General features: G+C 40.9%; 1 protein-coding gene across 2 annotated transcripts; it reads left to right on the top strand.

Annotated features, from left to right (window-relative positions):
* The first annotated feature begins 4,270 nt into the window (after nucleotides 1-4,270).
* Nucleotides 4,271-24,664, top strand: wdr26a (WD repeat domain 26a). Of its 2 annotated transcripts, none has more exons than XM_079561333.1 (14): nucleotides 4,271-5,001; nucleotides 9,081-9,180; nucleotides 9,566-9,622; nucleotides 11,070-11,206; nucleotides 12,162-12,259; nucleotides 13,586-13,772; nucleotides 13,960-14,098; nucleotides 15,323-15,463; nucleotides 18,883-19,002; nucleotides 19,130-19,275; nucleotides 20,414-20,492; nucleotides 21,586-21,715; nucleotides 21,946-22,140; nucleotides 23,943-24,664. In XM_079561333.1, exons 1-14 carry the CDS (start codon nucleotides 4,625-4,627, stop codon nucleotides 23,963-23,965), a joined length of 1,929 nt encoding a protein of 642 aa, XP_079417459.1. In that variant the 5' UTR covers nucleotides 4,271-4,624; the 3' UTR covers nucleotides 23,966-24,664. The 2 variants fall into 2 exon arrangements, with proteins under 2 accessions (XP_079417459.1, XP_079417460.1); XM_079561334.1 differs by having other exon boundaries at nucleotides 4,272-5,001; nucleotides 13,604-13,772.
* Nucleotides 24,665-24,870: the final 206 nt, after the last annotated feature.

Below are 24,870 nucleotides of genomic sequence, written 5' to 3'. Positions count from 1 at the left end.
GAAGAAGAAAAATGCTCAATCAGGACCAGAACTGGGCTAAAATGAGAAAAAATATAGATTTTTGGGAAAATCTCAGTCATTTTGTGATATGTTGTGGCTTTTTGTGATTTAGATATAGTTCACTAATAATAATAATTTGGCAGTATGTTCTGCAGCCCTACTCCAGCGTAAATTTTCCAAGTAATTACTACTTTCTTTACTTTGTGTTCTGTCTTTCCACAAAAAGATTGAAAGATCTCTATTTGGTCTGCGTCGGGAGGGACAGCCTGGCTTTCTGCTGCCGTCCATGTGTGTGTGCAAGTTTAACACGCAATTTTCACCTTTTTTTTTTTTATTTTATTTTTTTTACCCGATCTGAGGTCAGGCACGAACACGAAGGTGAAATTATAGACACTTGTGGCTTACAATATGAATGAATGAATGTAAGAAGACAGAAACACTGGTGGTTTATGAGTATGTAAATTGTGATTGTGGACTAGTGGAAGTGCCTATCACAGCTAATGGTGGAAGGATGACGTTGCTTTCAAGTTTTATAGCTATTTAAGCATTAGTAATCCTAATGAGGCATTTTAAGTAGCAAGACATTCTGCTGAGCTTATACATTAATATAAAAGGGTTTTAACTCAAAATGCAAATGTCTTGCCTTGGTTTGTTGTTAACATCCCCGCATTCCCCGCTTAGCCACATGAAACCAAAACTGGCACATGTCTCTCATATAATCTACAAAGTTTACATGTGGCATTTAAAAAGTCAGTGGATAAATGAATTAAGGCTTTAAAAGTCATTAATAAATGAATCTAAATTTCTTACACATAGCAATATATTTTTTCCTCAGAGACAGAACCCACAATTGCTCAACGATTTGTCAAAAACACAAAAAATCTGTAGTCTAAAAAGAGAAAGAAATGCCTCCAAATTCCCCTCTTTTCTTTTGCATTTGTTGCATTAAGAATATAGCATTTAGGCATTAAAATGGCATGAAAAAGCTTTACATTTTACTTCCTGCCACCTGTAGAAACACTGATCTAGGGCAGTGGTACTCAGGGTCATACGCAAAAAAAAAAAAAAACATTTTAATTACAGTGAATTCCATGTACAGTATGCTTAAGTAATGCATTTAAGTTTGGCGTTTCTCTTGTTGGTTGGACAGTGTGCCATTGTTTTCCCCAAATCTATAGGATTTTGTCTTGGACTTTTTTGAGAAATATCTTTCTCCTTCCACTGTTAGCCAGACAAAAGGAAAGACAAATACACTTAGCCTAACATGCATATTGAACCACAGTGTGTGAAATTGTCAGAATGTCCAAGGAAGCCTGAGGAGGGTCTCTGCTGATTGTAAAGCCCATCGTCGAGTGTCTGAAATGGGATGAAAGTGCAATACCGTCTTCTCTCTTTGAACCAACCATCTCTTCCCCTTTAAACTGTATTTTTATATTGTAACTTAAGCATTTAGTTGTATTAATGGAAAGTGAACTCAAAGGTCCTTTTAGCCATGATGATTTTCTCGTCTGAACCATACTCTGGAGTTGTGTTTGAGTCACCCTGGATAATTGCTCCCCAAGTCCAGACTGGCACCATCGCCGGACTCCTCCTGATCATTACAAGTTGCCTTCACCAAGCGTTGACGCGAGCAGTTATTGTTTTTAGCCTTGTTTTGAAGACCGTCACTCCTCACTGCACCAGCAGGGGGCGAGTTCTCGTGCTCTCTGCAGTCCACCTTGATGTTTTGTGCTCCATAAGTTATTTTAAGCTGTAAAACGTCGAATGCCAAGGCGAACGTGTCAAAAGCATAGTTCAAAAAGCCTAAACAATGCATACAGTAATATAGGACCTTATAAGGAAGTGTACATAGAGAGTGTTTTATTGTTGAAGATTTTATTTATTCTGAAAAGACTTTGGGGGCTTTGCTTTTGTTTTGTTTTTTACTCAATGATAATGTGTGAAAGTGCCAATGATAAATTAAGAGTAATTATTTAAAGGCTTCCATGCCAAAGCGCTGACCACAGCTGTTTACTGTATTTTCAATGAAATCTCAGGCTTTGGGAACAAAATAGCACTTTGAGAAACAATGTGACAGCTCTGTATTAGATTCTTTGGTTTTTGTCCAAGGTTTAAAATGATTTACATGTAGGCTCTTAGAGTGTGGGTAAATGAAGTTGAGATAAAGGGGAAAAAAATGTAATTACAACGTCAATCCACATGAAACAATCATTATCACTGTCAACACTAATGAGCTATAGGTAATCTATGGTTGAGGGGTCTGGGTCATGACCAAAAAGATGCTGAAGATAGTGGTGAAAATGAGTTCCCTTACAGAGAGGGTGAGGAAGTCCGTTATCTGGGAGGAGCTTGGAGTAGAGTCACTGCTCTTTTACATTGAGAGAAGCAGGTGAGGTGGCTCTCTCTGGTCAAGTGTTCCTCTTGAGAAATGGCCCCAGGGAAAACCATTCCTTGGATGAGCTAGAGGGTCTCTCCGGGGCCTGGGAACACCTCGGGGTCCTCTTTAAGCATGTCTGTGGAGAGTCATGCTTAAGAGTCAGTTTAAACTTCTGCCTCCATAGCACTGGATAAGCGGTAAAAGGGGATCAGACCAGTGTGGTTTTCATGGTTTTACTGACAGTCTTTATTGCCACTTTCTACATTCTGAGCGCTCAAAACTTACATATGAAACACTACACAGGTTTGTTTAAAAGGGCCTTTCGATTATTAACATTAGAAGACTAAATTGAACAATATTGGACTATTTTATCTAATCAAGTTTAAGCAATTATTTCACATGAGGGACTTGACTATATGAGGAAGCAGCACGAACAGCATTGACCCACTATTTACAATTCAATTAGATAATGGCACAAATGCAGTAGATGAAACATATGGCTTTGATCCAAGTCGAGGAGCATGGGTTTAAAGTGTTTGAAGGGACTATTTTACACTTGGCTCACTTTGCAGCTGATTCCAATCAACTTATAGTTTGCTATAGTTTGTTATGTTCCTGTAACTTGTTTACCAACACTGTGAGAGTCGATAACACAGTCTATTATAGGGTCCAAAGACCAAAACCACTTCGTCCCGTGTCTCGAATCGATCTGAGCATGTCTGAGTTTCTATTCCCAATTTTGGTTCCTGTTGGAAATTTAAATGTACTGGTTTAAAGAAGGTTTATGTCACTCTTTGATTTAAAGAGATTCTCTGTTTGTGTAAACTCTGATTTAACTTCTAATGTTTGTCCCCTTTAGGTGAGATGAATAAAAATAAATGAATTAAATCTGTGGTTTTCATTCTTGTTTAAATTGAGTTGTTAATTAGTGTAAATTGGTATGCCGCATACTGTTCAGTTAAGAGGATGGTTTTAGCTTTGTCATAAGCGCCTAAAGTTTATCACAAGGCTATATCTATGCAACCACATCGATGTCAGTATATTCACAGTATATTTCACATGAAATTATTTTTTATTTTTTTATTTATCACTTTAGCATAACTAGTTAAAAAGAACATAAAACGCATCCATTCGGATGTATGAATATACAAGAAAATAATTAATAATAATAATAGCATGTGCATGGGAGAGGTAGAAGAAGAAATTAAAGAATAATGAATGCTGTGCTTTTATTGGCTGTAAATCTAAAGTACGTTTTTTTCTCTTTTAGAAAGCACCCCTGTTGTACCAGGCCTAGGTTTACTGATCACGCCCTAGCTGAGAGTATTTTCTCCAGTTCAGCTTTATCCAAATCTGAATACTTCTGGACTGGAGCTTACAGACTATAGGCCGGTGTGACGCCTCATTTGAAAGCTAAGACCTACAAAACTGATAGTAGCTTTTTTGTTGGGTTGTGTTTTCATTTCTTTTTTGTGGCGTTTTTGTTGCTTTTTTGTGTGTTTTTGTTGCTTTTTTGTCACTTTTTGGTGTTTTTGTCACTTTTTTGTCATTTTTGTAGTGTTTTAGTCATTTTTTGTGTTTTGTTGCCTTTTTGTGTCTTTTTTGTCTCTTTTTTATTGTGCTATTGTTACTTTTTTGTCCCTCTTTTGTTGGGTTTTCATCGTTTTTGTCACTATGTTGATGCCAAAACTGGGTTCAGGTGGGGGTTATTATTGGTTGGGTTTTTGTCCTGGTTTAGTTTGGTCCTGGTGAAATACGTCCTAATTTAGACTGTATGTTCTGATGCAGTACTTGTTTGGCCTTCTTTTCGTGGTGTTTTTGAGAACTACTGTACGCAGTGAAGTAAAAGCGGTGCGAGCGCGCCCCCTGCAGGTGACGCAGCGCGCACAGCGAGGACGTGAAGGAATTTCCGCTGACGTCACTGCGTATGTCCATAACAAGGCTGTGCAGCTGTCTGAGAGCGCAACAATAACAAGCGCGATACTGCAACTTCTACGCGTCCGAAACGGGCCCTGACAGCGCACCCAGCCCGCAAAACCAGACAAAATGCGACGCACGGAATAAAACCCCGGCCTCCGCTTTTCACCCCCCCGCGGTTCGTGTCGTAAAAGCGGGCGATAAACACCGGCGAGACTTGGCCCGCAGTGGAAGCGCTCTCGCTCGGCTGCATCTGGGTCAGGCCGAGTCCGCTCCTCTTCTTCTTCTTCTCCCTTTTCCTAAGCGCGACACACGATCCACAGGGTGAAAATGCAGGCGAACGGAACAGCAACAACAACAACGGCGGCGGCGGCGGCGGCGGGACAGGAGCGACCGCAGACCGAGCTGTCATGTCGCAACGGAGCCCCGACGAACGGCGACTCGACCGGGGCAGAGGAAGAGGTGACCAATGGACTCCCGCTGCCCGTCTCCGTCTCCACCGCCGCCGCCGCCGCCGCCACCAACAACACCAACAACAATGGCAACTCTGTAGGCAACAACAACAACAATGGAGTGACAGCGGACGACGGCAACGGCAGCCCCCAGCTCGACGTCAGCTCATCGGGGAAGAAGAAGAAGCGTTTGTCGCAGTCCGAGGAGGATGTCATTCGGCTCATAGGGCAACATTTGCACGATCTCGGGCTCAAGTAAGTCCCCCCCCCCCCAGTGAGAGAGTGTGGAGGTGGGGGGGAGGAAGGGGGTCAGGGGAGGGCACGGCGGCTGCTGCTGGGGTCATTGGGTTGACATTGGGACATAGGCTCCGGAGTCCTGTTGTCATATGTTTCCATGTTTGGGCTGGTGGAGTGGGAGCCGTGTCCTTGGCGTTACGGCTGTGTAGTTACAGGCAGGGTAGGCCTATGTAAGATAAACAGGACCTCTCTGTGTTCCCAGAAATGGAGTAAACACGCTCAAAGGTATCGACAGTTGTAATGTTGTTGATTTATCCACGGTTACAAAACGCCGTCTGACGTGAAGTTGTTGTTATGTTGACCCGTTCTGGCTCTTCAAGGCTCTTTACTAGATTTGTTCCATTGCATTTGCGTTTGTACCATCCTAATTCTTCATAAGGACCGGTTAAGAAGCTCATTTTACAGCTTTCATGGAGCATAATGTAAACAAAGAGATAGACATAGATGCTGTTTTTCACCACAAAAGTCTTGATTTTTGAATAAATAGAAGGAGGATCAAAACAAATCCCACTAGTGTGCTGGAAAAAACATTGTGTACAGATCCTTCAGGGCCCGTGTATCCAATCAGAAAGTCCATGGAACCACTTGCCTCTGTGTAGGGAATAGATGAATACGTATCACAGCTTGCTTTGATTTTGTTGTTTCATTTGTCCACTACCTTCAGTGTTGTTTCTACGGTTGGTTTAGTGTAGCCTGTCGTTCTTTTTTTGTAGTATCTTGACAATCTTGTTATTGGATTTGTACCAGAAACATGTTGTCTTTCACTTGCCTTTTAAATACTTGGGAGTCTAGGAGTCTCACATCCTCTGCTGGCAACAGAGTGAAGCATTTTGAAAAGACAAATTAGCAGTGGGCCAGGGTGTTGTCTGTTTTGCTGCACAGAGAGTTGAAACCGCGCTTTTATCTGTGATCAGTTCTGTTATTCCAACGTCGTTATTATGCAGAATTGATCATTGAGTCAGTTATATATGGTGTCCTGGTTTGCTGGTTGTGGTGTAGTCTTTTTGTGGCACCGGGACTAAATGCTGGACTCCTTGTTGCAGTCACGTTTTACTTCAGTTGATTCAGTGCGATGTTACTCAGTCACTGTCACATGACTTATAACTCTCATCCATCACACTGGAGCCTTCTGCTGCTTCACGCTGTTTATATTTATGACCCAAAGACCAAACTGTAGCTTTTTTCCCCCACCATGATTTCATAAAACCACTGTAAAGAGCAATGACAATGTTATTGAGGTTGGAGAAAATATCAAAATCCAATCGTCCAGTCCTGCAGTTTTCAGTTGACTCGGGTCTTACGCTGCTGAAGTGTTTTTCGGCTCCGATCTCATGAGGATGAAACACAAAACTATCTTCTCATACACCATTACCAGACGCGTTTCCCCACTGCTGCCTGCAGAGGGAGCTCCAGGCAAAACCCTGACCCACCCAGGCCCTGTGTTGAGTCACCTAGGAATAAAATGTGAAATCAATTTGTGTTTGATGTTGCTGGAGTGGAAGGCTTTATTGTTTTTATTTCTCGTTGCCTATGTTAATAAATTAGTGAAGCCATAATTATTTGATTGAATCATAGATAAAGTTAAGCTCTCAGTCGTATTATTTTAGTGTTGAGGATGCTCCGCCTTTCACCTCAAGAGGCTTTGTCAGCAACTAATGATCTTTTATTAGTAGGTCGAATGTACATAGGATTTATAGATAATAAAAGCTATACGACAAATTGTGATTAGCTTTTTTTTTTAGTTTATTCACCCAACCAAGTGAAAAAAATATTAAAAATATCTACTCACTGTACAAGCCTATAGTAGCCTATAGAAAAAGCAATGATTATCACATGAGTAAGCGCAGCCCTACCCTCAACCTTAGAAACTGTGCACCTGCATTATTAAATCTAACTAAGTTCAGTGCAGACAGTCTTGTTTGTGATTTGCATTGTGTTAAATACCTCAGCGGATATGTCATAGACCTTTGAAAGTTAAGTATAGTCCTGATGTTAAAGCACATTATGTAGAACTTACAATGGAACCCACGTAGAAACAAGTTTGCATTCTGGCTTTGATTTTCCTGGTTTTAGTCTTTGGTTTAGTCCTGCTTTGGTCCTGCCTTGTATTTGTAATAACAGATCACGTGTAGAAGGAGTCATGGTCCCTCCCCTGCGTGTCCTCATAATGATCCATATGAAAGCCTTTCTGTGTAATCCCTATTTTTAGCTGCAACTCCATTCAAGCGCTTATCCTGTCTGGTTTGTTTGTATCAAAGCTAAACAAGCTAGCATGCTAATTACAGCTAACCACCCTGGGTCACACCCGGCCCCTAAATGCACCGTAATCATGGAGCACTTTTGGAGCATTTGGCTAATTGGCCAAAGTGAAATGAGCCCTGTACCTTATTACGCTAATGCATTGTAAAATCACCAGGTGCTAGACAGCTACTGAACCATGGTTGCGAGATCTATTTGTGATTTTTGAACAATTCTGATGTGCGGGAGGGATTGTAAGAGCTAGAAATGAATTTGGGCCAAAACAGTTTGAACTGGAAAAATCAGGTACCCCAGCTTTAAGACCCCACAGAGCAGGGGTGAACTTTTTTTCATGGAGGCCGCATATTGAAGCTTATTAGCGGTGAAGGGCCACAGATCGGTGGTCAGTTCCACAAAAGCAATGGTTTAAACAGTGAGTGACCTTTAAATGCTTAAAACCTTATTGTCAGCTCCTGAAATAAAAAGGACCATCTCATGTTTGCCGATTCTGCCATATAGACGGCACTTTTTGTTGCTAGCACAGAATATTTTACTGTCTTAATCTGTGGTTCTCAAACTATCATAATGATAATAATGGATTATATTTATATTGTGTTTTACAAGCCTGAGTTCATAAGCTTTTCAAAGCTTTATACTGCAATAAAAATATAGGACTAAAACCTGAAAAATAAAACATCTTATGAGTTATTTATCAATCTGATTCTAACCTTCTAAAACATCAGCAAAACTTTGCTAGACTTGGCCAATGTTTCTGCAGTGCTGTTATTTTCACTCGTTGGTAAATTACATTATCTAAAGTGGTGTAGAGCCAGGACACTGCAGAGGAGACGCAAAGGTTAGGACTGGACTTTCATAAAGGGATGGAACGCATCGTAAACGCATGCACTGGTTTTACTTTATGCATTCACAGTTTATCTTCAAATGTTTGGAAATTGGCTAGTGTTATTGTTAGCACGACACCGTTTAAGAATGATTATTTCATCATTATTTTTTATAAGTATTTATTATTGGGACTTAAGATGTGTATGGCTTTCGTGTTATTCTTATAATTATCTTGTAACATTATGCTTGTCTGTGTTTCATGTTGCACCAAAGAAAATTCCTAGTTTGTGAAACCCTTCTCTGACAATAGCAATGAAAATAGCTCTCATTCTGATGCTGCAGTATGATGTGGAAAAGTTGGGACTCGCCCATTTTCAGTGGGTCGTGGGCCTTTCCCAAAACCATAGACTGTAGAATTGTTATAGACTAAGTTAAGGTAACCTCCCCTGTAACGTTCAGTGTGGGCTTACTGAAGCTCATTCATGCTAGCAATTTTGGCTGTTTTTTTGGAGCCAGCTCTTTGGCATAGTGCAGAAATAACAAAAACACGATAATGTTGTGCATGTTCAGACAAACACATGGCGGTAAGAATGACAAGCCTGTGTTCAAGTCCATTACAGCAAAGAACTTCCGTAAGCCTGCACTCATTTCCTTTTAGGCTTCATTTCAGCAGCTAATAGCGATGCAACGTCCATGTTTTTCACAGTCTATGGCCTAAAAACTGACGGTCAAGTAATTGTGTTAATAGTGATAGTCAGGGTCAAGAAAGATTAAAGCTTACACCATCAAATCAGAGTCAAACTGCCTAATATTTGTATTATAAGTATACGAGTTGAGAACCACTAGAACATCTTGCTCTTTTTTTTTTCTAATTTTGGGACATTTTTTCTAGAATTTGATTGAATGTTTCCATTTCGAAAATACTCTTACACTCGATTTTCTTTCTCCCTTGACAGTCAGACGGTGGACCTCTTGATGCAGGAGTCTGGCTGCCGACTGGAGCATCCTTCAGCCACAAAGTTTCGGAACCACGTCATGGAGGGAGAGTGGGACAAGGTGAGACACTTACATGTAATATGCAGGAAATTAAACACTACTAAAAGCACACTATGAGACCGACCATCCCACAGCAGGCCTTAGCTGGAAAATTTATAGGTCAATGTCGTGACTTTTGTAATGTTATTTATAGATTTTTCTGTCTCACCTTGCACCAGACAGCTCTTTCTGATGGGATTAATTCAATTTTACTTTACTACGGACTCGGGGTCCAAAGAGACAGAGGGACACAATAAAACAACAACTATAATAATATTACAAAACATAGCAATTCCAGTGATGACAGTTAGGCCAAAATATAGGGTTGTGTGGTTTGGCCGATTCAAAGCAAAAACATATTATCATTATTCATTCCTCTTTCTTTCCTTCTTTCTTTTCCTTACAGGCTGAGAGTGACTTGAATGAGCTAAAAGCACTGATGCATTCTCCCAGCGCCATTGTGGTAAGAGATTATCATCGTATTAAAATCAGTCCACATTCAAATTCTTTATGTTTGTTTTGTGTATTGTATGTTTGCCAACGTATTGGGATTGTGATTATACTGTAGTTGTCAGAATGTGTTAGAAAGACGAGGAAGCAGCTGAAAAATCCAAAATATCTCAAATGAGGCTGAGTTTTCAAAGAAATGTAGGTAGCTCTTTAGATTATAGCCTGCGAGTTCCGTGTGTTTGTACAGGGAACAAGAAAGTAATTATACATGTAAGTTCAGGTAATAACACATAACAAGTGCAAGGTTTAATAAAGGAGTTGTGTGACAACTGTATACAATGTGTAATAGAGGTGTACTAGGTGTAACAAAGGTGTACAACGTGTAGTTGCAGGTGTTTCGGCCATATACAGATGTGCTAGCTTTAAAAAATACTAGTTTCATAAATTGCCGAAAATGACTAATGTGTAACTACCATTGGCGGCTGGTGATGTAAACTCTAGGTGGGGCTGTTGCACACCACGTTTGTGTTGGATATGTATATATTTTAATCGCATACTGAATGCAGATTCTTATTGACAGAGCATCAGATCTATAACAAGGCAAAAGTTTACTCTATAAACGGTAAACAGCTACATAACGTATTTAAAACAGCAGACTATTACCTAACAATGCGTTTACCCTGAGAAAACAAGTCGCTTATGTCTTGCTAAAGTTAACAGGCCGGACAGATATGAACCGTGGTGTAAACATTGACTCACCCATTGAGGAGCATCGCGTCCTTACGTCTGTTTAGCCTCATTGAAACTCCATAAACACGCGTCAGTTTCCCCACTGCATCTTGCATTTCCAGCGAAAAGTCCCATTGCGAGGAATCGTCCAAAAAAACAAAGGATATCTGAATAATCCCCTGGTCTTTGCTAGTTTCCCATAGTGTTTACTGAGACCGTGTGCAAGTGAATGTGACAAATGAAGAGTCTTCAGCATGGTTTCCGTGCTTTGTGAATTTAATTACGTTTTTCAGTTAAAGGTTTGATTTTGAGTGTAATTTAGCACTATTAAATACTGAATAATGTTAGTTAGTTGGTCACTTTGTAAGATTATTGGCAAGAGGTAGGGGGTAATCGGAGTATAAATGATCGAATCAAGGGGCGTGCGAGACAAAAAAGGTACCACTGATCTAAAGTACCTCTTTATTACCTCTTTGTTACACCTTGTACCCCTTTGTTACATGTACACCTACATGTTGTACACCTTAATTAAAGCTTGCACTTAAAATGTAACACTTATCTGGTTACCTGTACCAACACATGGAATCTGCGGGCTAATCTAATCTAAAATGTTACAGAAATTTACAATGCGTTTACGATGCTTTCTTTCAAAACATTTGGACCTCATGATATAAATCCTCCCCATTGTTAAACCGGCCTTGTTGTTTTAAATGGTATATTTTCTTTGGCAGAGAATGAAGTTCCTGTTGCTGCAGCAGAAGTACCTAGAGTACCTGGAGGACGGGAAGGTGCTGGAGGCTCTGCAGGTGCTCAGGGCGGAACTCACTCCGCTCAAGTACAACACAGAGCGGATACACATACTGAGCGGGTCAGTCGCCTCACTATTTTATTATTTGTTTTTTTTAGCTGTATTTTTTTTGGGCTGGTATTGAAATTGGCAGCCTAAGTTTCGTACCGGATTGGGGGGGAAACGGGCATCAGAACAACTCTTGAAAACGTGATAATCTCCGCTGTATCACCTCCTATCACACTATTGTAAATAAAAGGCTGCGGTGTTGGTGCAGCGGGGGCGACTGTTTTGAGAAATCCTGTGGAAAATAGTAGTAAGCCATTGAGTGTGACCAATATGAGTCACGTTTTGCTGAAGAGCGCTGAGTAATACAGGGGGAGTACAAAAGAACAATAAAATAACAGGTTAGTACTACAAAACGCAGCTCTCTCTGCATCATGGCAGCTGTTGCTGCGGCGAATATCAGGCAGCGAGAGAACACAGAGTCCTCAAGTAAATGTGTGCGGAAAAATATAGCGGAAAATAGTACTTGGTTTAAGCCTGGTTTAGTGTTTGATCTGCATCGGTCAGTATGAAACCTGGGTTAGTCCTGTATCCGTCTGATTTAGTTCTGGTTTAGACCAGAGTTAGCCCTGGTTTAGTTTTACATGTGTATTGATAGAATCCACATTGGCACAGGCTGTCGCTATTCTTGCTGGGGTCATTTTTCATTTATTGTATTTTATTTATTCATTTCAAAACTGCCAAGTCAATGCAGTTTGAAAAGGAGCAGAAGAGAAGATCAGTCTTATGATATCTGCCTCTTTTTTACTTTACAATCACTGCAGATCAGTTCAGTTATTTTGTCTCTTTTTATCAATATTTACACACTGTAGTTTACAATCTGTTATCACCTCCTGCTCTGCTCTGATCACTGTCTATCAGAGGTGCTCCGTCCTAGTTTAGTCCTGCTTAAGTCCTGGGCTGGACCTGGTTTATCTGTCAAACATAATCCAAGGAGAGACCCCAGTGGTGAACTGTGGTGTGCTTACAGGTACCTGATGTGCAGTCATGCTGAAGACCTCCGGGCCAAAGCAGACTGGGAGGGAAAGGGCACCGCGTCTCGGACCAAACTCCTGGACAAACTACAGAGTGAGTTTGAAGAAGAAAGAGAAATGACAATATTGAAACTTACAAGTGCTAACACATGCTCAGTGCATCTATGCCTGATTTTTTTTTTTTTTTTTATGTTTTGAGTGTTGGATTCGGCAGAAAATCAATAGAGGTCCTATATAAAGCTTTATTTAGTTTTTCAAACATATTTGGCTACCTTGAAGGCTTGTATAATCTGTATAACTAAAATGTATCATTCTTAAAATAGATTTCAAAGTCCTATAATCAGTATTTTCAACACTTTTGGTCTGATGTGATGATTCAGGGAACAGGCCAAAACATTTGCCGGAACACTCTCATTAAACAGCATTATATCAGATACATTTTTTGCCGGATCCTCCTAAATATTTCCCGGATCCTTTACCCTTAAAAACTGAGAATTGGGGGAATGTGTTCAAATTAAGCACGGCCTATAATACCTTAATTAATGAATAAAAAAACGAATAAAATCTGCCATGAGGATGCTCCGTAGTTTGGACATCTAGACATTGAGTGAAACACTGGCAAGTGTAAATAGGGCGTATTAATGAACATCTGCAACGTTTGCGATTTAAATATGGTAGATCAGGTGTCCAGATCCGGACCTCCAGACGCTTGACTCTGGACCCCAAAGCCTTTCCATCCTCTCTATATACTTAATATCTCAGGCTGAATTAACAATTATATCAACAATATTAATAACATTGAAATAAAATGGCAAAATGACTGATTCATTGATCAGCTCTGCTAAGTAAATAGAATAGATAAGTAAAGACGAGACGATTTATTTGGGGACCCCTGTGCTAGATAATAGCAAAGATACAACTATCCATCTGTAATCCTTCGGCAGATGATAGATGTAAAACAAAGAAAACAAATGGGATGCAAATACAACAAGAGACTACAGCGAGACTCTAATTTACCAAGCGTCTGCTCGTGTGCAAAGCAAGTGGCACGAGCAAATGTGGATCAGCAACAGAGCTGTATTTTTTACTCACGCATCATTGTCTCATTTACATATCAGATTTGGGGTAAACTGTAATACAGGCAACATCAAATGGTAAATCAAGTGCAAAATGGCAACAAAATTTAGCACTTAGCATTTAGCACCCGCCTTGATAAATTACCCTCTAAAACCACTGTTTTAGATGTGATTTAAAAGTGGTCTAAAGCTTTACGGATGAGTGGCGACACATTCTCAACTCATTTCAGTCCAGACACTCTCATACACTTTTATAGCAATCCACCCTTATCTGTTAATCCCACTGCTCAATGTTCACTCATCGATGTAATACAAAAGCACTAAATCTAAATAAAAACCCTCAGATCTCTTTGCATCCCCAGCGTACCTGCCTCCGTCAGTGATGTTGCCCCCTCGCCGGCTCCAGACGCTGCTGAAACAGGCCGTGGAGCTGCAGAGAGAGCGCTGTCTGTACCACAACACCAAGCTGGACTCTGGGCTGGACTGCGGACTGGACTCTGTGTCTCTGCTCCTGGACCACACCTGCAGCCGGTAAGGATTCCGACTGGACTGGATTCTGGTCTATAGTACATTTTTGCATTACTTTCCTATTAGTTTTACCGATCAAATGAAAGTGTGGATACATGGCCATGGTCTAAAATACTTTAAATTTAAAAGCATTAAGAGTCATTTACCAGGTGCTTGACGTTTTGAATGTGTGTTGTTTTTGTTTTTGCAGCAAGCAGTTCCCGTGTTACACTCAGCAGATCCTCACAGAGCACTGTAATGAAGTCTGGTTCTGTAAATTCTCCAACGACGGCACAAAGCTGGCCACAGGCTCCAAAGACACCACTGTCATCGTGTGGCAGGTCGACCTGGTGAGCAGACATTCTGTGTGTTTAACTCACAGTGGGAGTTTGTCCTGTGAGCGCTTGATAAGATGCGTGAGGCTGCATGCAGTGTTAATTTAAAGAAGAGGAGGGCAAAGAGGAAGTCGTTGTAGTCAGAGTTGTTTGTAGCACACCGCGCCTCAGCCGACCCCTTTTTGTCTCTCAGTGATGCCCTCAGGTTACCGGCGAAAGCACTGGCAAGATTCTTATTTTTCCTTGAGAAATGCTGTTGTTGCGCCAGGCGGGCCCTTAAACTTTGAAGCCTCAGGAAGGGCTTATACCTGCTTTGCACTTGACTTGTCAAGTTCTGAAAGCGCAGCTATGTATTCAGTAGTTATTATTCATTGACTCCACACTCCATTGGGAAGCCACATATGTAGCCACACAGCTGCCCTGTTTGTCATTAATCTGCGCAATCGGCCCCTGCAACCACCACTCTTCACACACACATATTCATATAAAGCGAGGTGGATGAGGTGCTCAAGTCAGTGCCAGAATTTGAACCACTGCATTTGTTGCATTTGTGATACTTGTCCTTCTGCTGTTCCTTGGGCTTCTTCTGCAGTTTTAGACTTTTAGACTACATTTCAATTAGAGATACTGCAAATGCATTACTAAATCATACATGTATATGAACTTAAGTTTGGGGTTTTTTTGTTTTATGCATGCTCAATTTAGACATAATTGAGTTCAATTTAGGTCTATTTTACCCTTTTTTGACATGATATAGTCCAAACATTTTAAAAGGTGATCCTTCGAGAGTTTGAAAACCACTGCTCTAACCAACTGAGCCACTATCCTTGAGAAGTAGTGAACAATTTCAACTAAAATCCTGGTTTGGATCACTATTGTTGAGACTATGACTATGGGACGGCTATGAAAGAAACTACACCCAAAAAACAGATATCTGGCGAGTGTTTCTCAAACTGTAGCACCTACAAACCTAGTTCCACCGTCATTCTAGTTTTGTTCTATTTAATATACATGTTCTTTAATTGTATAATCTCCTTTGTTGTATTCCTCTTTCTAGATTACACTAGTCACAGTTTAGTCCTGGTTCAGTCCTTTTGTAGACCTAGTTTAGATCCGGCTAGTTACTCCTGTTAAATGTCCTGATTCCAAATCTGAAAAATAATAGCAACAACTTGATAAAAATGAAAGCTGGGCATGCTTCTGCGAATGTAAAATGTGTGAAACAAAATTATTTTCCAGGAGAGCCACAGTGTGAAGATGCTGAAGACGCTGGAGGGCCATGCGTACGGAGTGTCGTATCTGTCCTGGAGCCCTGACGATGTTTACCTGATCGCCTGCGGGCCAGACGACTGTTCTGAGCTGTGGCTGTGGAACGTACAGGTGACGAGGCATTTATCCCTTATTTAAACACAATGAGCTGAACTAGCATTAAAGCTGCTGTACCCGATTTCTCCTGTTCTCAAGCAGCGGCATTTTTGTTGTTTTTGTTGCATTATTATCATGTGTTTGGATGTTTTTAACTGCACTACAAAGAACTTGAAGCACTCTGTTTCTAATTTGTTTACGGAAATGTTTCCTCTCCCTCTCGCACGATCTCAGGGCTTTAACAACCTGTGCATTATTCACCTTTACCTGCAGCGTTACGCCCCAGGGTGCGAACAGTCATGTTTTGTTTCTCCTCTAAATTTGCCCCGTCTTACGATGGAGGAACAAGCTCGTATCTGCGGTTACTCAGTGTTGATTCTTCCTAGTTCCCACAAAAACAAAGCCTGCCTGTGTCCAGCTCTTTAGAACGACCAGCTGTCATGTGACTATGGTGGCCCATCTGTCCACACTTCATCCACGAAGCACTCACTATTTTATACACAGCGTGAAAGCATTTAGCCTCATAAGCCTTTCTTGTATTTATTGCCAGGCTCTTGTGGCAATGCAATCGACAAATTATTGCTTTTAATGATGTTTATGCTTTGGTTTCGGATTCTGCAATGAATTGGGCTATAAAAGATTGTAGTTTACACTTTAGAATATCTACAAACTGATGCTTCATAATTTATTTAACATTTACAAACTGTACTTATCATTTGTTAATTATTTATAAGCACCCTGTGAAATGCTGCTTTAGTTTCCGTGGTAACACACACACAACTTCTTTAGAAACAATGGGCGAGAAAGCACAATAATAAAGCTCTAGAAAGAACATGGCTATAGTAATACATTGGAACGATTGGCAATTCTTGCGGCCATCTTGTGGCCCTTGTGTGATCCATGTGATCAAATGGGAAGCACCACTTATTTCCTTGATACTGTTTTTATCTATTTTTAGTTATTTCATGACTGTTTGATAATTGTGACTGGCCTTATGTCATATCTGGCAAGAAAATAAAGTTATTGCCGTTTATCCACATTTTATATCAGTTGCACAGGAGGCATAGACTTAAGCTGCATTTGTTCATGGATTTTCATCTGTCCAACACTTCATATCATTCACTTCTATTTATATCAAATACTACGTTTGTTTCCTACTTTAAAACAGTATTTCTGTACTTTTTAACACTACATGACGAATATTTATTGAACATGGGTCAGTGATGAAATGAATGCTAACCACCGGAATGCTAACCCCTGAACCCTGGGAATGAATGGAGAAAACAATGCTAATACGCTTTAACAACGCAAAAAAACCAAAAAAACAAACAAGACATTTCAACAAAATTACATGCTGACGGAGATACCTAGACCAGTGGCGTGCACAGACATTTTGAGGGGCAGGTGCTCAACCAAGACAAAAGGGCACAACCCCCCCCCCGTGTTTTTTCTATAATTTGTGACACTAACAGACCATTGATTAACACAGCAACAAAAAATGTCCAACTCTGTGGACCTAATAGTAAACTACATAGACTTTAAAGGACAATGTAGAACTATCACAAGGCTTTGCACTTAAAGGCACACTGCGTAACATGACCAGCTCGAACACAGAAAATGCTGCTACTGCAGTGTGTGATAAAAGAATGGATTTGGACGTGAAACTAACCTGTTTAAATCTCAAATTCTACTGCCTTTAGTCACATCTCCATGGAGACGGGCTGGAGACGCACCCACTCCCCGTAAAGTTTACAGCCATTTCTTAGGCGGGGTGAGCCTCATAGATGTTTGTTTGTACAATTCTGAGGTATTTTTCAATGATGAAAATAATGGTCATGAAATAAATGCTTATATTTACATTTTATTTATTTTATTTATTTCACTTAAAACATCTGGTTTGTCAATATCATGACATGGATATTTTTGTCCATGTCAGAAATATGTTAAATAACAATAATCCTGGGCTGTTCATGTTCCTGCTCCTCCCACAGAGGCACAGTGTCCAGAACGCAGGCACCTCCTCACCTTCTCTCTCCTCCTCTGCCCGCTGTCTCCTCAGCTCACACTGCTCTGACCCTGGTCTACGCTCAGCCCTGACTTAGTCTGAATAATACAGCTCATTTTCAGAACATTTTATAGCGCGACAAACAGAACCGCTAAAGTGACTGACTTCTTACCGCGGACTTTATCCGGACGGTCTCGACACGCGCAGCACTGACAGTCTCGCCCCGACGGCCCTTTTGTTTCCTTTCCCCTTAATAATCCAGTCATGTCGCGCTGGCTCGTTCAGAAAGTTATCAAATTTACTCAGTTTACTTTAGCCCCGCGTCTCACAGAGATGGGCTGTACCATCTTCTTAAACAGGGGGAGACACGGGGACAACAGCTGCCCTTCTGTGATCAGGAGCATCAGCGCCGCCGCGGCTCGAGAAGCAGAGGAGGAATGAAGCGCGATTTGAAGTTGTTGAACATTAAAACTGTATTTTCAGCACATGTTGGCTTAATAGGGCAAATATCTAAGAACAATAAAATAAATAATACTTCAAAAAAAAAAAAAAACTGGTCTGGAGAAGGGCACTTAAAGGGCACAGGGCAGAGGGGCAGGTGCTTGAGCACCACCTGGGCTCTATCTGTGCACGTCCCTGACCTAGACCATGAAGTAGTACAACCAATCACATCGTTGAATCAATGAAAATGTTGCTCCTGTTTTTATATTTGTATACATCTAATAGCGGTTAGCCTCGCCAGTCAGTCACAAGATGGCCGTCACATTTGCCATGTCAACGAGCGTCATGTCCGATCTAGAGTTTTATTAAATATCTTTCTTCTTACCAATACCAACCCCTAGTGGCTTGGGGCGACTCCAACTCCAAAAGATTTACAGTATAATACAGATAATACAGTTTATTCCTGTGACAATTCTGAGAAGAATGACGTTTTTTTAAGCAATAGCGTTACTCATTATTTTTGTAGTTATAAATGATGAACAAATAATGAGGAAGGCTCTGTAAATGTTTTGTGAATACATTTATTCTTGTCAGCGCAGCCATGTTCGGGTTAGCTCCACATTTGCACCACATTTAGCAGATCTCTAGTGTGTAGAAACAGCCCCCTTCTTCCATGTTTCACAAAGCCACTTGAGAAACATTTGGAGTACATCTTTTCTTGCCCACGCTCTTCGGATATAATTTTATAAACTGTTACTAGAGTTTATGTTGTAAAAGCTATCGCACTAAACCCTATTGTATATTGGGCAGTCAACATAATATCTGGGGAAATCTGCTTTCTGTATTCGACCCATCCTTCAATGCCACTGGAGGGAACTGCTCACTCCACAGAAAAGAAAAACCTTTCACAAACTCTTTGTCTTGCTTGGGCAGCTGGTCGATGTTCATTCTTATAAAGTTCGAACTGTCCCGTCCCTCCCTTGTGTAGACCGGCGAGTTGCGGACCAAAATGTCGCAGTCGCATGAGGACAGTCTGACCAGTGTGTCGTGGAACCCGGACGGCAAGCGCTTCGTCACCGGGGGACAGCGCGGCCAGTTCTACCAGTGTGTGAGTATCAGACTCATGGGGTTATGGGGATGTTCATACGTCTACAATGGCTACATGCATGAAGTGAATGTGTCATCTGTATTAGTTAAAAGTGTATCCTCTTTCTCGATCTCTCGCTCTCTCTCAGGACCTGGATGGAAATCTGTTGGATTCGTGGGAGGGCGTGAGGGTGCAGTGTCTGTGGTGTTTGAGCGACGGCAGGACGGTTTTGGCTTCAGACACGCACCAACGAATCCGGGGGTACAACTTCGAGGACCTCACCGACAGAAATATGTGAGGCACCAGTATTCTGTAATAATATGAAAACACAAGCTATTTCTCAGCTTTGTCAGCTCTTAACCTCTTAACCTCCACCGGAAACGAGTCTGGCATTAACCAAATCTAAAAGCTTCTTGTAAAAAGCGTCAAAATAGAGGTAATAAAGCAACAATCACACATTTAAAAAATCAAGAAAATGCAGCAAAAAAGTGACAAAAATGCAACAAAAAAGGAAAAAAAGTCAACAAATAAGGGACAAAAAAGGGAAAAAAAAAATCAACAAAAAGGTTACAAAAACACAACAAAAAAGGGACAAAAAAAGGAAAAAAAATCAACAAAAAAGGGACCGAAAAGGGAAAACAAAATCAACAAAAAAGTGACAAAAACACAACTAAAAAGTGACAAAAAAAGGAAAAAAAATCAACAAAAAAGGGACCGAAAAGGGAAAACAAAATCAACAAAAAAGTGACAAAAACACAACTAAAAAGTGACAAAGAGGAAAAAAAATCAACAAAAAAGTGACAAAAACACAACAAAAAAGTGACAAAAAAAAGAAAAAAAATCAACAAAAAAGTGACAAAAACACAACAAAAAATCGACAAAAAAGGGGGAAAAAAGTGACAAAAAAGCATCTTAAAAACATCAAAAACACAAGAAAAAAAAGCGCCCAAAAAGGGATAAAGACACAGGGAAAAAAACTTTTAAAAAATGTGACAACATAAGGGCGACAACACAACAAAAAAAGTTTTGTAGGTCTTAGCTTTCAAATGAGACTCGTAATTCAAATGTAAGCTCCAGTCCAGAAGCTTTTAGATTTGGGTGAAGCGGAACTGGAGAAAATGCACTCTGTTAAGGCGGGTGGTAAGAGGTTAAGTTTAGTTTGATTCCTGCTGCAGTTGTCCTTGGGCAAGACTCTTCTCTAACCATGTGATTTTGTGGTGGAAAAACACAATGCCAAAGACATTAACCAAATTGTACTCATCAAGCTTCTGCAAAGCCTTTGTGACCCCTCGTTTAAACTTACCCCTACTGAGATTTAATTCCAGCATCTTTTTTTCAGGGGCATCGTGGCCCCAGAGCCATTGAGAGGGCTTTTTTTGTGAATTGCATTGAACTAACTACTTAAATGGTGGATATTCGTTATTTGTTTCAGAGTGCAAGAGGACCATCCCATCATGTCGTTCACCGTTTCGAAAAATGGAAGATTAGCGCTGCTCAATGTCGCAACTCAGGTCAGACTTCTACCCATGTATTCTGCCTCCTCTGTACATGTTCATGCCATCTCGATCTCTTATCAAATGATGGAGATAAAACATTCAGATAAAACATCTAGGACGTTTCCCCACAAATGTAGCTTCTTCAAGGCTGTGTAGTAGTTGTTTTTCAGCTGTAGTGTTTGCTTTGTTACCGTGTTTGTTACTGTGTCTCTTATGCAATATAACGTGTCACCGCCTACTACTTGTCTACTACATCTTGTCCAGTATCGTAATAAATCCATGTGGAACACTGTCACCAAACAGGCCTCGAAGAAGCTTTGTGGTTTGTGTCGAAATTTTGTCTTTTATGTCAAGAAAGTCCAGCTGGTTTGACTCATTGGACTGATAACTTCAGCTGTTGAAATGCTTGGCTCATGAACAATTATTTTCCTTGTTATGAACAAAATGAAGAGATGCCTGTTCTCTCTGTCTGTGTCCACAAGCCACTGTCTAAACTGCTTGTAATAGATCAGGAATAGCAAACGTCAGGCCCGGGAGAAAAAATCTGGCTCTCCAGCATAGATGATTATGAGACATTGTTAAAACAGAAATTAGGGAAAGTGCCCTAAAAATGCTGAAAACAATTCCTCCAAATGTGCCCCAATCCTCATATTAGGACGACTATCATGAACAACACTGGGACTTGGAGACATTGGGTTTTTACTTTCGGCCCCTGGACTGTCGTAGCCGGTATTACCATTGTCTTCTTTTTTTTACTTTAACTCTTACTGAAACTCTTTTCACACACAACGGTCCATTCTACATGACCAGGTCTCTTCCATACCTCTCTTTGGGGGTAGTCAATAATTTGAATTCAATGAATCAGTCAAATCTGCAGTAGGAGTGCGTTGCAGCAAAACAGCATGTGCCACTGCTTGAGTATAGATCTGCAATAAACCGAAAACAACTGAGCGCGTACTGATCTCTCCACACTGGCAGATTAATATTGTTACATCACCAAAAACCTTCAATTGCGCCAGATCAGTAAAGCCAAATAACTCACTTGCCAGTTTTGTGCTTTTGTTTCTTACCTGTCAATAATTTTCTCCTGGTCGTTTTGCGTTTTCAGGGAGTTCACCTCTGGGATCTTCAGGACCGGGTGTTGGTCAGAAAGTACCAAGGCGTGACCCAGGGCTTCTACACCATCCACTCCTGCTTCGGGGGACACAATGAAGACTTCATCGCCAGCGGCAGCGAAGGCACGGACACTTACTTTAGTAATCGAAGTTATGAAAAGTAAAATGGTAAACAATGCTAATCCTACACTATCTAAAAGAAAGAAGGAAGTACTTTTGGGGTGTGTTTTGCTTGACTGCAGGTAGAGAGAAATACGATGTGAAATTGACTTTTTAATTCACTCCAAAGCGTCTCTATTTCCTATATTTCAATACCTTTAATTTATTTTCGGTGTTTCCTGTGTGAATTTCAGACCACAAAGTGTACGTGTGGCACCGGCGCAGCGAGTTGCCGATCGCCGAGCTGACGGGCCACACCCGCACGGTGAACTGCGTCAGCTGGAACCCCGTGGTGCCCGGACTCTTGGCCAGCGCCTCGGACGATGGCACGGTCCGGGTCTGGGGTCCCGCGCCCTTCATGGACCTCCCCGAAGCAGAAGGCCTCAGCGGTACGACACATTGCACTGTCCTTGATTCTATATAGTGGGCTGGTTTTGTGATGTTTCCACTGCCCAAAGTGAACCGTGCTTTCTGGTAAGGGTCGGGACTGCGTAGGGCCAGAGTACCCCCTTCCCAGCTCTATTTCTTGCTTAGAAAAGCTATATTACACTAAGGGGGTCATTTAACAAGACGGGTAGTGTGAGCTGGAACAAAGCATATAGCCATTTGTGAGCATGTTGCATCACAATTCACCATTAGAAATCTGATTGCCCATGAGCAAACACTTGGTTAATGACCCCCTACATCAGGGGTAGGCAACGTCAGGCCCGGGGGCCAAAACCGGCCCTCCATCATCAAACTCTGGCCCTCAAAATGATTTTGAGAAATATTATGACCCAAATCGGAGATATAATGCCTGTTAAAGAACTCTAGAAATGTGAAAAATACTGTCAATTCCTTAAAATGTCTTAGCAGAGCACCTTTTTAGGCCATATTCCTAAAAGAATAATCATCTAAAGAAAGAAATGACTTAAATCTACTTGAATTAAGAGATTAAATCTAAAGTTTGAGTAGATTTGGTCTGGCCTTAGAGCAAATAAAAACCTATTTTTGCCAATGGAACAAGTACAAATTTTTACAGTAAAAGTTAATTTGTCTGATTTCCAGTGGGATTTCTATTTGTTCGATTGGCATAATCGTTTTTATCTGATTTTAGATTAGTTCAATCCGACTCAAATTTATTCAAGCGATTTTAAGTAATTGATCTAATTTAAGATGAACATTTTCCCACCGTATATGATGTGCAACACTTGCATATGTAGAAAGTCCAAAGCTTCAATTGGAGGGTCCGGCCCTTGGTCTTTTGACGATGAAGAAAACCTGCCTTCCACCGAGCAAACTTGCCTACCCCTGCCCCACATGGTGTGTTGTTGAAATGAAAAGCAGCAGCACCAAGATATGAAAGGCTGCGTTCAGACTTTTTTTGTTCACTCTATGCGACCTGTATCTGATCTTTTCATGACGGTCTGAACGAAACAGAACTGATGTTTTTAAATGCGACCCAGGCCACTTGGATATGTGGTTCTACATCCGATACGTATCTGAACGACCGCATTTATCCGACACACGTCAACGATGCGCTACAGATGAAATTCATTATTAGGGCTGGGTACTGTTAAATGATACCAGCCTGGTATCGAGGGAAAAAAAAAGGTTTAGTTACTACTGGCATCGTAGGTTTTTTACACGAGGGGGAAATTGAAAATGTTGGAAAAATTGGGGAAAAACCACATATCCAACTAACGTCATCACGGTGCCAGACCCGACATTATCATCAATCAGCTACTGCAGTGGTTTGTTTTTCTGCGTGAACTTTTCCAGGCCATCCATGAGTTCTGAACAATGTGACTGATGATGCCCTTCCATAGCTGTCAAGTGTCCCATTTTGCCCCTCTTATCAGTCACTGTAGCCACGGCAGAGCGGTCATTTCAAAGCCGAAATTGATAAAGGCCTAGGACCCCCCCCCCCAGGGTATTGACGGGTATTTTGCACACTGGTCTTTAATCTGGGGGTGAGGTTTACATTTTCTATATAGTTTGAATAGAAAATGTGCCTTGTGGGGATTGCAAACAACACAGTGTTATAAAGGTATTCCCAAATAGAATAAAAATGCTGATATCCATTATCTTTAGTAAACTTACAAATACCAACGTAGGTTTCTTTTACAGTAATCAGCAAAGAAAAGTAAACATATATACATTTAATGCAGTTATTCTCCGTAAAACATGTCTGTGTGTGTTTTTGTATCAGAGTGCTGCAGCATGGACAGCTGATAACCGCTGCCTCCCGCCGGACTGTTCTTTCTTCCTGATTGGGACAAAGGGACAAATTCACTGGACAGCAGCTCGTGTGAGGGCGGGACATAAAAAGGGAGTCACCAAAACTATGAACAAAACAAAACGCTGATGTCAGACTCCCGTTTTCAAAGACCCGCCTCAGACACTTTGGACCACGAATCCCTCTCCTAATATTTATTACAATGTTATTTATTCTCCGCTGCAAATGGAGGACCTCTGAAGAGATATAAGTACAGACTATTGGAAGGATTTAACGCCCACTTGAAAAAAAAAAAAAAAAAACACTTTCTAAATGCGTTTAATATTTTGTTTTTTGTTCCCGGTTTTTGTTGCTTCGAGGTGCAATGACTGAGCCTGTCGCCGAGAAGAGGCGTAGTTTTGTGTAAGGTGTCACTATGTCGAGGTTTGCGTTGAAGCGTTGAGTTCAGATGGAGGAGGAGGGAAGTCATTTCAAGAGATTATTTAGAATGTCCATTGTTTACTGCACAGGTAAATGTGGCAGCTGGAATAAGAACCTGTTGAAAAGAGGCCAAAGCCAGACAGATATGATTAGACTTTGAGGATCTCACAAGACGAGACTCCAACTTTTCCAACTACTGTTTCCTCAAATACTGTATATAAGCCTATTGGACAACGCTATTCCTGCTACTCTAAACTTACGAGCACCAGTACTTCCTGCCCACTGATTTTTCACGGAAATTAGCTTGCATTTTGTCCGAATGAATATATTTTTAAAGATTACGTGGTCGACGATCATCACCCTCTGCCTGCCTTGATGTAGGACAGCCAAGTTCGGAGCATCGAAGCCCCGTTAGCCATCCAAAATTATTTCTTGGCCCCCCCAATAATAATATATTGACTAATTTCAAAGGAATGCCTTA

This window comes from Gobius niger, assembly GCF_951799975.1.
Source record: "Gobius niger genome assembly, chromosome: 8".
Lineage (NCBI taxonomy): Eukaryota > Metazoa > Chordata > Actinopteri > Gobiiformes > Gobiidae > Gobius > Gobius niger.
This window is presented reverse-complemented; position numbering and strand designations above follow the sequence as displayed.